This window comes from Hippoglossus hippoglossus, chromosome 3 (assembly GCF_009819705.1).
Source record: "Hippoglossus hippoglossus isolate fHipHip1 chromosome 3, fHipHip1.pri, whole genome shotgun sequence".
In the NCBI taxonomy this organism is placed as follows: domain Eukaryota; kingdom Metazoa; phylum Chordata; class Actinopteri; order Pleuronectiformes; family Pleuronectidae; genus Hippoglossus; species Hippoglossus hippoglossus.
Genome location: NC_047153.1, coordinates 32,521,078 through 32,534,875, shown reverse-complemented (window position 1 = coordinate 32,534,875; position 13,798 = coordinate 32,521,078). Strand labels below are relative to the sequence as shown.

At 40.0% G+C, this 13,798-nt stretch overlaps 1 protein-coding gene across 4 annotated transcripts in view; it reads right to left on the bottom strand.

The window, feature by feature from the left end:
* The window catches only part of LOC117759412 (anoctamin-9-like), a 157,247-nt gene that overhangs the window by 98,529 nt on the left and 44,920 nt on the right, over positions 1 to 13,798 (bottom strand). For all 4 annotated transcript variants that reach the window (XM_034581525.1, XM_034581527.1, XM_034581528.1 and 1 more), the window contains 8 exons: positions 9,632 to 9,691; positions 4,233 to 4,355; positions 3,988 to 4,127; positions 2,387 to 2,436; positions 2,166 to 2,224; positions 1,614 to 1,693; positions 617 to 751; positions 336 to 429 (listed from right to left, as the gene is read on the bottom strand). In XM_034581525.1, coding sequence (XP_034437416.1) covers positions 336 to 429; positions 617 to 751; positions 1,614 to 1,693; positions 2,166 to 2,224; positions 2,387 to 2,436; positions 3,988 to 4,127; positions 4,233 to 4,355; positions 9,632 to 9,691 — 741 coding nt within the window. The remainder of the gene's footprint in view (positions 1 to 335; positions 430 to 616; positions 752 to 1,613; positions 1,694 to 2,165; positions 2,225 to 2,386; positions 2,437 to 3,987; positions 4,128 to 4,232; positions 4,356 to 9,631; positions 9,692 to 13,798) is intronic.

The window sequence follows — 13,798 nt, the reverse complement described above, 5'->3', positions numbered from 1 at the left end:
TACACTGTATGAATGTGTGAATGGCAAACTGTACTGTAAAGCGCTTTGAGTGGTCATCGAGACTAGAATAGCGCTATATAAATACAGACCATTTATCATTTAGCCACACACACACACACACTTGATATGTACATATGTATGTATTATTTGGTTCCTAATGCTTTGTGATCTACTTTAAACTTCCCAAAGGTTGATGGGTTGGCAGCCCCTGCAATAGACTGTATATAGGTGTTCTCTTAAGCCACCTGCCGTTGCCTCATTCTACTGTGAACTTACAGAACTGATTGAAGAGAACAGATGACCAGACTAGAATGTCGGAAAAGAGATCAGTTCACCTTAGCATAGCCGCAGGTGTCTGACAGTTGCCACACCTTACACCTGTTGTCACAGCGAGGACACATGATGATGCTGGAGTTACACACTTCCTTACTGAAGACACACACAGATCAAGATTAGAGGGTTGCTCATCAAATAGGCCAGGTATTCTTTGATACTACCACTAGACAAACTTAAAGTAACACATTTTTAAATGCCTTTAAAAGGACCTTTACAAATACAGTTTTCTACAGTTCAGGACCATTAACCACATATTCTTACATCTATGTAGCTAACTCACATGAGAGGGTTGGTGTTGAAAAAGGCAAGTCCATATAGGAACACCACAACACCCAGAGCAGCAGCTGGAACCAGCAGCTTGGTGTACCAGCCTAGCCACAGGTAGTACAGAGCCACCTTCTCTCCAAAGTAACATCTGGAGGGGAAAACACACACAAACAAATACATCAACAGACCAGAGACTGGTACATTACTCACTGATAAAGTTGAAGTTTCCCCCTCTTTTGCCCTAATTCTGAGGGGCTGAGGACAGCAACCACTCACACTTTTTCTATCAGATGGAAGATGAACACAGATTTCCTGAGATGGCCAAGTGATCCAGAAATGACTCACAAAAGGCAGCAAAAAAACATTATTTTTCATTCTACATAAAAGTAATTCTGTCACTTTTCATATGAATGAAATAGTGCAACATTGGTAGACTAGTTATTATGGTAACAAACTTGGAAACATGCATAATTTGCAGGGCGTGGGGTTCTCCCCCCAAAACAAGGACTATTTAAATGCACAACTCGGCAGGTGACCTTTGCAAGGGACATATTAGTTTACACTAAACTTTTGTCTTTGATTTACCCTGTATGAAACAAAGGGGAGAATAATCATGAGAGTGTCTGTCCTCGTCCTGTTAGATCTTAGTGCAGCATTCGACCCTATCGATTATCAAATTTTATTACAGAGACTAGAACAGTTAATTGGCATTAAAGGAACCGCCCTAAACTTGTTCCAATCCTATTTTTCAGATCGATTCCAATTTGTGCAAATTAATGATGAGTCATCTGTGCACATCAAAGTTAACCACGGTGTTCCACAGGGTTCTGTACTCGGCCCAATTTTACTCAATTAAACTCAGATAAAACAGAGGTTCTAATACTTGGCCCTAAACACCTTAGAGACGCATTATTTAATGGTGACAATGTGGGTCTCCCATCAAAGTCAAGAAAACTGCATGCCCCACCCTGCCAAAACAGGAAATATAATATTGCCATTGATTCACTGACTTGATGTCGTTAACTGGTTGTCCTGTAAACAGACCCGACCATCGAGCCCACTCTCTCTTCAGTTGTTGCTGCTTCTTTCTCTGAGAATAATGGAAAAGAAAATCAAAGTACAGCCTACAGGATATAATGATGAACAAAGAAGTTTCACATCACCATGCCAAAATCTGATCATGATTTTTTTTTCAGTCTGTAAATATTTTGTGTGTTCATTTTGATGGCACAAACGTGAATAATGAAAATCTATATTTGGATGAAGTAGCTTGTGTGTCAGATTTAGCGGGTGCTAGCTGTTATGTCAGATAATATTAAATATTAGTAATGTTTTTAATTAATTATTTAATCAACATGTCATATTTTATGCTCAGACTTGCTTTTCTTTGTAGTGTACACTGAGCATCTTTGGCACAAACATTTCACCAAGATGAGTTTGGTTCTTTATCTGGTCTCATGTTCAGATACTTGGTAGTCGAGCATTGAGCAACACTTTTGACTCAATAAAGGAGTCACGTTGGGACATTGGGACAGCAGCAATTTTCTTAAAGGTTAACTCACCTCGTGAAGGCAGAATATAGTTTCAAAAACATCTTTCATCAGCAGCTCCTTCAAGTTCTCTGAGAGAAGAAAACACAGCATGGCAATAATGTTCTATATCACATCGTGTGTCAAATCTCTTCATTATTTAAAAATATTCATGGTTACCTAAAAGTCTGCATGTATGAAATATTGTTATATTTGCCAGTGGTTAACATAGCCACAGATTATATCACACTCACCCCCTGTGTTGATAAAGGTCTGATGAAGAATGAAATGGACAATTCTGATTCTGTAGAAACATTAAAAAGTTTTTATGTTGTGCTTTTCTATCAATCAATCAATCAATCAAATTTTATTTGTATAGCCCATATTCACAAATCACAATTTGTCTCATAGGGCTTTAACAGGGTGTGACATCCTTTGCCCTTAACCCTCAACAAGAGTCTTGCTGAGCACTTCAGCCATTCCTACACACATTCATACAGCACATCTGTGCAGCACTTCCCATCACTCACAAACAGCTGGCACAACCATCAGACGCAATTTGGGGTTCAGTGTCTTGCACAAGGACACTTTGGCACATGAAATGGAGGTGCCAGGGCTCGAATCACCGCTCACCCACTCTACCTGCTAAGCCACAGCCGCCAAAAGAAGAAGAGTTCATCAGCAACCCACTGTATGTAACACGTATGTAACACCATCCATCTACATTCTTTTTTCCAACATTTGTCTGTATATCTTTGCTCCCCTTCCAACCTCATGGTTTTGGTCTTTTCAGACAAAACCCAAGTGTGTTGGGCTTCTATGGTGCTGAATACTACTGACAAAGCCTTTTTCAATGCCCAAATGCACAGCCTCAACTGTCAGACTTCTCTATTTCTCACCTGCATTGTATGCTCACTATATTCTATACATTCTGCTTTTATGTCAAAAAATGTCTAAATATTTGTCACTTTTCACGTGTTACAATGCAAACATTGCTGCCTGAGGAACAAAACTAGACATTTTTTGTGAAACACATTTCGGCTGGATCCATATTTCCCGCCTCTGAATGGAATTATGAGGATTTTAGAAAAGTCTATATTCATATACTTCAAACACGTTATAGTGAGTTGAAAATAGTATGAGGCAGCATCAGCGTTATGGGCAGGCCTAAGGTGTCCAGGCCTACCTAAGCAGTTGGGGCACCTGATCCTGGCATACAGTCATGCTGCAGCCATGGAAGTAATGGTAAGAACATAGGTTCCACTTATGTCAGCTGAGAACAGAAATCTGAGGCTGCAGTGGACACAGGCTCACTAAAGTTTAACAATTGAAGACAGGACAATGTAGCATGGTCTGTTGAATCTGGATTTCAAGTGAGGCTGCAGATAGAAGGATTAGAATTTGGTATCAATCAATCAATCAAATTTTATTTGTATAGCCCATATTCACAAATCACAATTTGTCTCATAGGGCTTTAACAAGGTGTGACATCCTCTGCCCTTAACCCTCAACAAGTGTAAGGAAAAACTACATGAAACCATTTACGAACTTGTCTTGTTGACACAAGACATGAGCACTTTTGGGCCACAATTTACCATATTCCAATGGCTTCTTTCAGCTTGATAATGCTCCATGTCACAAAGGAACTGACAACTCAAACTGGTTTCATGACAATGAGTTCAGCTTAAATGTGCAGTTGACAAATCTGCAGAAATTATGTTATGTTAAATCTCAAAAGAATGTATCCAACATCTGGTGGAATCCAGAATAGACAGGAACTACCTAGTGTTACTGTGGGGTTCCTAATGAAGTGCTCATTGAGCATTTATCTATATCTTACATATACAATTGTTACCTGGTAGCCTGGGTGACAGCCCTGCTCACATCTCCACACCAGTTGCAAGAGTCAGAGACCTTTAGGAGATACTGGTAGTCTTCAAACATCTCACTTGGAGCACGCAAGCCGAAAAATACTTTGTCATCATGAACAATCCTCTAACAGATAAAGACACACAACACATGAATTGGTTATCTTCGATTCTTACAGTCATTTATAATATTAAATAGCATGTCAAGTCACAGTATTTTTAAAAGACTCACAGTAACGGTGATGCTTTTCTTCTCAAGCTGCTCGATGAAGGCCCTTTGTCTCTGAGCTTTTTGATGGGTGTCATCGTCCTCCTTGTGGGCAACTAGTACGTAATCAAATGTCCTGTGGGTGGGCTGTTCAAACACAAAACACTGCCAGTGATTAATGTACACTTATGACTGAACAACACATGAAGCTGGGCTCCAGAGTGCAACCATTTTGGTTCGTGAGACATGTACACACACAAGATCCTAGAGGAAACGCTGGCTAACCTTATACAATACAAGGCTAAAAGCTCTTCTTAATCATCCCATCTGGTTTACCGAGCTGGTAACATATAACCTTTGCCAAATGTTTAATTGTTATTCAAGAGCAATTTTTGTTAACAGAGCCAGAGAGTTTGTTTTATATATTGTTTTGGTTGTGTGCGGTTTATGTTTTATTTATTAAGGATATTTTAATATTTTTAATTCTAATTCAAATGTCAGACTGAATATTCTTTAAAATCAACTTTATTGCTATTTGAAAGGGTGTACTTGCATGATTATGCTATTACATTTTGATTGTCAGTGGTTTAAAATGGTTTTACAATGATGAAAATAATGTAATTTATCGTTATTTATTATAACTAAATAAAGTACAGTTCAACAAAATTTGTTATTGTGACAGGCCTACCTGAATATTTTTAATAATGCACTAAGTCAAAGGTTTCCTTGTTCAGTTTGAAGCCTTACTTTATATCCAGGCAAAATACAATGAAATATCATGAACTGAATCGTTGTTTAATCTAATCTGAAATCGAAACGAAACCTTGTAAATCGGAATCAAATCAATTTAGGAAATCAGTGGTGATACCCAGCCCTAGTTAATAAATTACCAATAATATGGAACTGTCAAGAAAATGTATAACAAGTGTATTATTGCGGGCCAAAAGGTGCAGTGAAAAACCTTGGGGTGCACGTAAATTATGTGCTGGTGCACCTAAATGAATGGAGCCCTCAAAATCTTTAAGTATTTCTTTAGAATTCTTGCCAGCCTCGCTGGGCCCCGTTTCTAGGCCGCTTCAACTACACGCTTACCATCCTGGAGAAGTCAAACATTGAGCCTGAGACCATCCTTCCCCCCTCCTGTGTGGTTGGAGCAGCCACATGGGAGGTGGAAACCCTGGTAAGGGAGGCCCAACGCTCACACTCTGACCCAGGTAACGGCCAACCTAACACTCTCTTTGTGCCTGAGTCAGCCAGGTCCCAGGGTCATCCAGTGGGGGCAGTCCTCCAAACTCGCCTGTCACCCAGGCTTTCATCGCACCCTCACCTTCGTCCGGCAGAGATTCTGGTCCGGTCCATGTCTCAAGACAGCCGTGCATTTGTGTCCGCCTGCTCCGTCTGTGCCTGCAGCAAGGCTTCCCATCAGCCTCCAGCCGGCCTCCTGCGCCCCCTTACCTGTCCCCAGCAGACCCTGGTCTCACATAGCTGTGGACTTTGTTATTGGTCTGCCACCTTCACAAGGTAACACCACAATATTAACCATTGTTGACTGGTTTTCCAAGGCTGTCCATTTTGTCCTCCCTAAACTGCCCTCAGCCACAGAAACTGCAGATCTCCTCACCCTCCATGTTTTCTGGTTGCATTGAATCCCCTTGGACATCGGATCAGACCGGGTTCTCATCTCAAGTGCGGAAGGCCTTTTGTCGGGTGCTGGGGGCCAAGGCAAGTCTCTCTTCCGGATACCACCCACAAACTAATGGTCAGATAGAGCGGGCTAACCAGGACTTGGGGTGAAATCCTCCATACTTTGTTAGGAGCTTCCTTGTCTTGATATCAGTGGTCTCTATCTCCTCCTTTGGCCAGGTTATTTTACCAGCTGTGTTGATGGCTCAGACCACCATATTTTTTATATTAATATTAAATATTTGTTCCTGCCAGCTAGACGCACACGGAGCAAGCGCTCCTCTCCACAAGCCGAGTGAGTGAGTGACAGCCAGGCGGCTCAAGATTAGACGAGCTCCACTGGCCGAGTCAGAGTGCGCCATGCCCGGCTAGATGCACACGGAGCGAGCACTCCTCTCTCTCTCTCTCTCTCTCTCTCTCTCTCTCTCTCTCTCTCTCTCTCTCACTCACTCACTCACTCACTCACTCACTCACTCACTCACACACACACCCACACCACATAATTAACATTGTGTTTTAATTTGTGTAGAAATAATCCATCAATTCATTTACCTTCCATTATGCTACAAAGTGTGTTTTCTAATCAATGCTGTAAATAGCCTTATCTTTCTGATGTTCTCCATTACACGTGGCATCTATTGCACTTCTGTCCGTCCTGGGAGAGGGATCCCTCACATGTGGCCCTCTCTGAGGTTTCTACCTTCTTTTTCCCCTGTTAAATTTTTTTTTTTGTAGTTGTTCCTTACTCTTGTTGAGGTTTAAGGGCAGAGGATGTCCCACCTTGTTAAAACCCTATGAGACAAATTGTGATTTGTGAATATGGGCCATACAAATTATTTGTTTCAAGTCTAACAGGTAATAAAGCAGGAGTGGGGAGCAACCGGGCCTCCGGGCCGTATGCGGCCCGCAATACAGTTTAATCTGGCCCGCGAGGAAATTCATAGATACAAAAATAAATAAAATATAAACTAACTAACATGACAATTACTTTTTCCCTTTCCAAGAGAAATGGACAAACGATTATAAATTTTTGGAAGTGAAAGGCAAGCCAGTGTGCCTAGTTTGTGGAGATGCGCTCGCTGTAATGAAAAAGGCTAATGTTGAGCGTCATGACAGCTCTTAACATGCTAAAGAACGGATTTCTAATATAGCAGAAGATATAGAAAAAATATTTTCAGTTTTTCTCTCTGGCCTGCAATGAAACAACAGACATAACAAATACCACTCAACTAGCCATTTTTGTCTGTGGGATTATTGCTGAGTTTGACACAAGGTATGAATTGCTGTCTTTGCAAGCCATGCATGGCACCACAAGAAGTGAGGATTTGTTTGAGGAAGTATTTTTGAGAAACCCAGAAAGACAGAGAGAGAGAGAGGTGAATAGAGGAGTCTGTGTGTCTATTATTTTGAAAATCCAGCCTCCTTTTGGGTTTTCTGGTAACAGAGTCATCTTTCCCTCTATGAGAGGCTGGATTTAAAAAATACCCCCCCAGATAGTTACATACTTATTATGTGTTACATACACATAATAATTATAAGCAGTATACAGAATAGTAATATGTGTAATGCATTGCCTAGTGGTGTGTGGACCACAAAGCACACATAATTAAAATGGCCCTCGATTGGCAAAAAGGTTCACCACCCCTGTAATAAAGCATATTTACAGGTTGTGATAAGGTTTAGGTTACTTTATTTGTACCCATAGGTAGATTTGTTTTGCAGCAATAAAAAGAGAAGGCATCCATCCAAAACAGTACAAAATTATAAACACACAGACAGAAGACAAGACCACAAAAACCATGATGAAAAGTGCTCAAATGCATTGCTATCAATAGAAAACTGGATAGGGACAATAGTGCAAATGTGGCGATAACCCTTTCAAGTGAACAATTGCAGATGGAACAAAACTATTTCTGTGCCGTTTTGTTTTACCCCTTGGGGCTGTAAACCTTCAATCAGAGGGTAGAAGTTAAAATTCCCCATGTAGAGGATGCGAGTCATCATTGGTAATGGAGCTGGCTATCCTCTGTAGCTGTCTGGTGTAAAGACAGGTTACCAAACCATGACCCCAAAGAAAAAGATAAAACAGACTCAATAAAAGCATGATAAAAAAGTGTCAGCATGGTTTTGTCAATATTAAAATAGGACATTTTCCTTAAACAGTACAAACGCTGGTAACCCTTTTTGCACAAAGCTTCACTGTTTGCTTCAAAGTTCAGTTTGGACTCAACAATAGTCCAAAGGTATTTATACGATTCCACACATTCCCCAGTCTGACCTTTGATAAAAGTGTCTTCGTGTGTGTGCAAGTTTTCTGAAATCGATGACCATATCCTTGGTTTTTGAAATGTTAAGTTCCAGACTCCCCTGTAACTCCAGTATGTCCAGATTGGCCCAAGTTTGAACTGACATATTTTTCAGGACTAAATGATTGTAAAAGCCAGGAGTGACCTGCAAGCTATTCAGGAAGCAGTACTCAGTGAAGTGAGGTGACCAAAATAACAGGTTGGGCTAGTATTGTTAAGTGTTGAAAAATATATTTTAATCACTCTCTGTCGCTTCAATTTATCATTGTTTGAAGTAAATACAGAGAAAACTTCCCTTCACACAGAATACAGCCTCTCCTCGACATGCCAATTTTGCTAACCGAAGTCTTCTCAGATCGGCTTCCGATATCTTAGTTTGGGGCGTGCCAGATTAGCTGTTAGGTGTGCATTATGCTGACGATCTGCACTGTGACGTTGGCTATATGTGGACGTATCAGAGAAAGCGATGATAAGGCTCTTCAGCAGATTCCGTGTTTACTGCCGGAGATAGGTGCTCCCCCACTGGTTCAAATTAGTTTTATTCACTGCGCAGTGGAGACAGCATCGAAGGAAGGCAACACAATTCTATCTACTTGTCAATTAGGAGAGACTTTTATGCCATCACATCGAGGTAAAACTAAAACAATAGATTGTGGATTGAGTCGAACAAAGGGTCTGCGTGAGGACAAAAGGTGAATGCAATTTAGGGAGTCCTGGAAAGGCTAATTTACAATACAAAGTGATCCTTTCAACCAGAATCCCAATAGCTAATCTCCTCACCCCCTATGCTAAGGTGATATTTCTGTCGACATCGGCGGGGTGGGGGGGGACTCTGGTAATTTCAATACACATGTAGGCAAGAAAGTCGTCTCACAGGTCAGCTTCCTGGAAAAGTTGATCCCTGATAATGAATTAAAAAACATTTTGTCTCACCCAGACCACAGTGTCATGTAGAGGAATAAAGGAACCATTGTTGGTTTTCAGTGTTCTGTCCGTTTTTCCTTAATTTGTTTAGTTCAGATAATAACTTCAGTTTGTCGTCAGTCTATCCAAAGTCTGTTTTCAACTGTACCCCATTTCTCCACTCTTTGTCTTCAGTCTGTTTACACTGACCCTAGTCTGTCCACTGTCTGTCTTTAGTTGGTTCATAGTCTGTAAACAAGAATCCACAATCTTTTTTCAGGTTGTCCCGAGTCCTTCTATAGTCAACACATTGTCTGTCTTCAGTCCGTTTACAATGTGTTCAATGTGTGGCTTTAGTCTGCCATCATTCTATAAGTGGTCTGGTTTTAGTCTGCCCTTAGTTCAAAATCTATAACTGTCAGTGTTTAGTGTGTTTACGGTCTGTCTTCAGACTGTTTAATGCTTTCTGTCTGTCTTTAGATATCTTGTTAATGCATTAGAAGGGGAAAGAGAAAATCTGTAGATTCTTACCATTGAAGAAAGTAAAGGCTCAGTTCCATCCTTTTGTCTGTCCCATAGCTCAAAGCCTTCCTGAAACGCACATAAGGTAAACATTATAACTACACATACCGTACAGGAAAAGCATTTCGTTGTGTCTATAGCTGCTTTCAGACATGCACTGGACTCTGCAGATCCTCTGTATTTTCTACGGAGGAGGTGTATGTGTGAACGCAAATGTCTGAGGGAGACACTCAGTAATTTCGATGGACTTTATCTGCTTGACCTCCTAGTATAAAGTCCGTACAAATCCAGAAGAAGTCAATGTGTGAACACAGCAGGGAATCCCCTGCTGGATTCACTGCAAGCGAGTTGCGGGGTTGATGACGCTTCTAACATGAGACAGATGCAAAAATGAAATCCTATAATGACGCTATTATACAAAGCGACTTACCATAAGTGCATTCAACCATGAAGGTACAAACCAAGAACAACAAGAATCAAGTAAGTACAATTTGCTTCAAAAAAGCCAAACTACAAGTGCTATATGTAAGTGCCATATAAATGGAACTAAACAGATTTTTTTTACTTTTATAATGCAATTCAATGTAGCCTACTTGAAAGATTATAGGACAAGATAAACATGTGATTTCTCATAACATATTTTCTAAGTGTGATTTATACACAGGAGAAGGGGAGAAATAAGATAGACAAAAATTAAAGATTACAGAAAAGATGTTGCCTAAATGGCTTAAAATGAATGATTCCAATTTAATTAAAGAATATGGATGAATACAATTATATATCATTGGAAATAGTACACATAAAAATATGATTTTATCATTCAATTAAAGGATTTATGATGTATGGCTGTTTGGATATCAGACAACATATAGTTCCTATTGCCAAAATAATGATATTATCACAATATTTACAGAAGATTTGAAAATAATAATGCTCTCAGTCAAATTCTTCTTGAACTTATACAAACTTGTGCTTAAACAAAACATCAACAAGGCCTAACATCTGCCATTAATAACCATAACCCTGACGGAAATTATTTAAGAGGCACTGGATTATATAGGCAAACATGGTAATATAATATTTGTATTAATAACATTACATAGATGGTTCCTTTTTAAATATCATGGTAATTGACAATACTTGTCACTATAAATGTATTAGAAAATATGCTTTGGGGAGTCACTGCATAAATATTTTCAACCAAATGCTCCATGTCTTCTTTGCATCATTCTCGATGGCATATCTACATCTGGTGTTCTATCACCAAAGAAGTCCCATCTTCCAGTAAATTCACAATGTCCAATACAAAGCTGCAGAAATAACAATGTAAGTCTCATGAATTCTACTTGGCCACAAACACCTCAGGAACACATTATCAAATAATATACAGTAGTTAGTATAGATAAAGTTATACTTAATGAGGATATGCGATGTAACTTCCACATAAAACACCTACATAACGTTGCAAAAATCAAGCACATCCGGTCAAAACAGATGCAAACAAATTTGTCCATGTATTTATTACTTCGATGCTGAATAATTGTGACTCTTTATTATCAGGCTGCCCCACCAAGTCTCTAAGGACTCTCAAGCTGATCAAAAATGCTGCAGCACGACTACTTACAAGAACAACAAAAAGTGATCATACAATGCCTATAAAAAGTATTCACCGCCCTTGGATGTTTCACCCTTTTGTTGCTTTTATACATGAAATCATGGTCAATATAATTTGGCTTTTTTGACAAGAATTTGCAAAAAAAACCTCTTTAATATCAAAGTGAAAACAGATTTTTACAAAATAATGTCACTTAATTAAAAATATATAAGTTAAAGTAAATGATTGCATAAATATTCACCCCCTTCAGGTCAGTATTTGGTAGATGCACCTTTGGCTGCAATCACAGCACTGAGTCTGTGTGGATATGTCTCAATCAGGCTGGCACATCTGGACACTGCAATTTTTCTCCATTCTTCCTTGCAAAACAGCTCAAGCTCTGTCAGGTTGCTCGGGGATCGGGCGTGAACAGCTCTTTTCAATTCCAGCCACAAATTCTCGATTGGATTGAGATCTTGGCTTTGACTTGGCCACTCCAGAACATTCACCTTGTTGTCTTTGAACCATTTCTGTGTAGCTTTTGCTGTATGCTTGGGGTCGTTGTCTTGCTGGAAAATAAATCTTCTCCCAAGTCGTAGTTCTCTTGCAGACTGAGTCAGATTATCCTCCAGGATTTGGCGATATTTTTCTGCATTCATGTTCCCCTCTACCTTTACAAGCCTTCCAGGGCCTGCTGCTGAGAAACATCCCCAGAGCATGATGCTGCCACCACCATGCTTCACGGTGGAGATGGTGTGTTTGTGGTGATGTGCAGTGTTTGGTGTTCGCCAAACATAGAGTCTAGTCTGATGGCCAAAAAGCTAAATTTTTGTCTCATCAGACCAAAGAACCTTCTTCCAATTGACCTTGGAGTCTCCCACATGCCTTTGGGCGAACTCCAGGGGAGATTTCATATGAGCTTTTTTCAACAGTGGCTTTCTCTTTGCCACTCTCCCATACAGCTTCGACTGGTGAAGAACCCGGGCAACAGTTGTTGTATGTACAGTCTCTCCCATCTGAGCCACTGAAGCTTTTAACTCCTTCAGAGTGGTCGTAGGTGTCTTGGTGGCCTCCCTCAGCAGTCTTCTTCTTGCCCGGTCACTCAGTTTGTGAGGACGGCCAGCTCTAGGCAGATTTAAACAAGTGCCATACTCCTTCCATTTCTTAATGATGGATTTAACTGAACTCTGTGGGATGTCCAGTGAGTTGGAAATCTTTTTGTAGCCATCTCCTGACTTATACTTTTCAATGATCTTTTCTCTGAGTTGCTTGGAGTGTTCTTTTGTCTTCATGTTGCAATTGTAGCAGGAATCCTGATGAACCAGAGACTGGACCACCCAGACACAGGTGTTTTTATACTACAATCACTTGACACACATCAACTACACTCAGGTGATCTCCATTTCACTAATTGTGACACTGCTGGCATCAACTAGCTGGACCTCTGTTGAATTAGGTCAGTCACTTTAAAGGGGGTGAATATTTATGCAAACACTTATTTTACACTATATATTTTTAATTAATTGACATTAGTTTGTAAAAATCTGTTTTCACTTTGACATGAAAGAAGCTTTTTTTGCAAATTCTTGTCAAAAAAGCCAAATTATATTGACCATGATTTCATGTATAAAAGCAACAAAAGGGTGAAACATCCAAGGGGGGTGAATACTTTTTATAGGCATTGTATAACTCCTTTAATAGCTTCTTTTCATTGGCTCCATGTAAAATCCACAATAGAATTTAAGAAATTAGAATGTAATTCCTAAGTTACAAAGCCCACCAGAGCTGCTCATGGGGGACTAGTTGTGTCTCTAAATAATACTATAAGAGTATGGTCTATAGAGAGCATGGTGTCTAAATGAAAAGATCCTTGAGATACATTGGTTATGATTTGGTGCTATTCACAAAAACTGAATTGAGTTGACTTGACTCAGTAATCTGGTATCCCTCCACAATATGAAAATAAATAATTATATATATATATATATATGGTCCCCGTGGTAGTAGAGCATTAGGGGCTTTGACCCCCAAACTGACCCACATCTGAAGTTTATGTGCAGATGAGTGCAGTCCTAAGAACAGCTAAGAAAATGCAAAAGTCCTGTAGAGGACCCGAGCTTGAGGAAGAAGACATACTCACCACCACAAGAGGGCTAGAGAGGGACATTTTATATATATATACATGTATACACAGTAATGTACATTGTATAATTAGTTGAGAAGAAAATGAGGTCACAACGGTCAATGGAGACCAAAATCATTAACCCATTGAGGGCTGGATTCAAAGCCACACTGAAAATCAAAGTACAAAATTGAAATCCCAGGCTGATCCAACTTACGTGAATTTGATCATGGCAACTCATAATGTGACTTAGTAGTTGTGTAATGCCTCGGCGTGCCTGTATGCACTCCCAAGAACGTCTGGGCATGCTCCTGATGAGTCAGCATATGTTGTCCCGGAGGATTTCCTCCCAGACCCGGATCAGGGCATCAGTGAGCTCCTCGAAAGTCTGTGATTGTATCTGGCGGCATTGGATGCACCGATACATAACGTCCCATAGGCTCTCCATTGGATTTAGGTC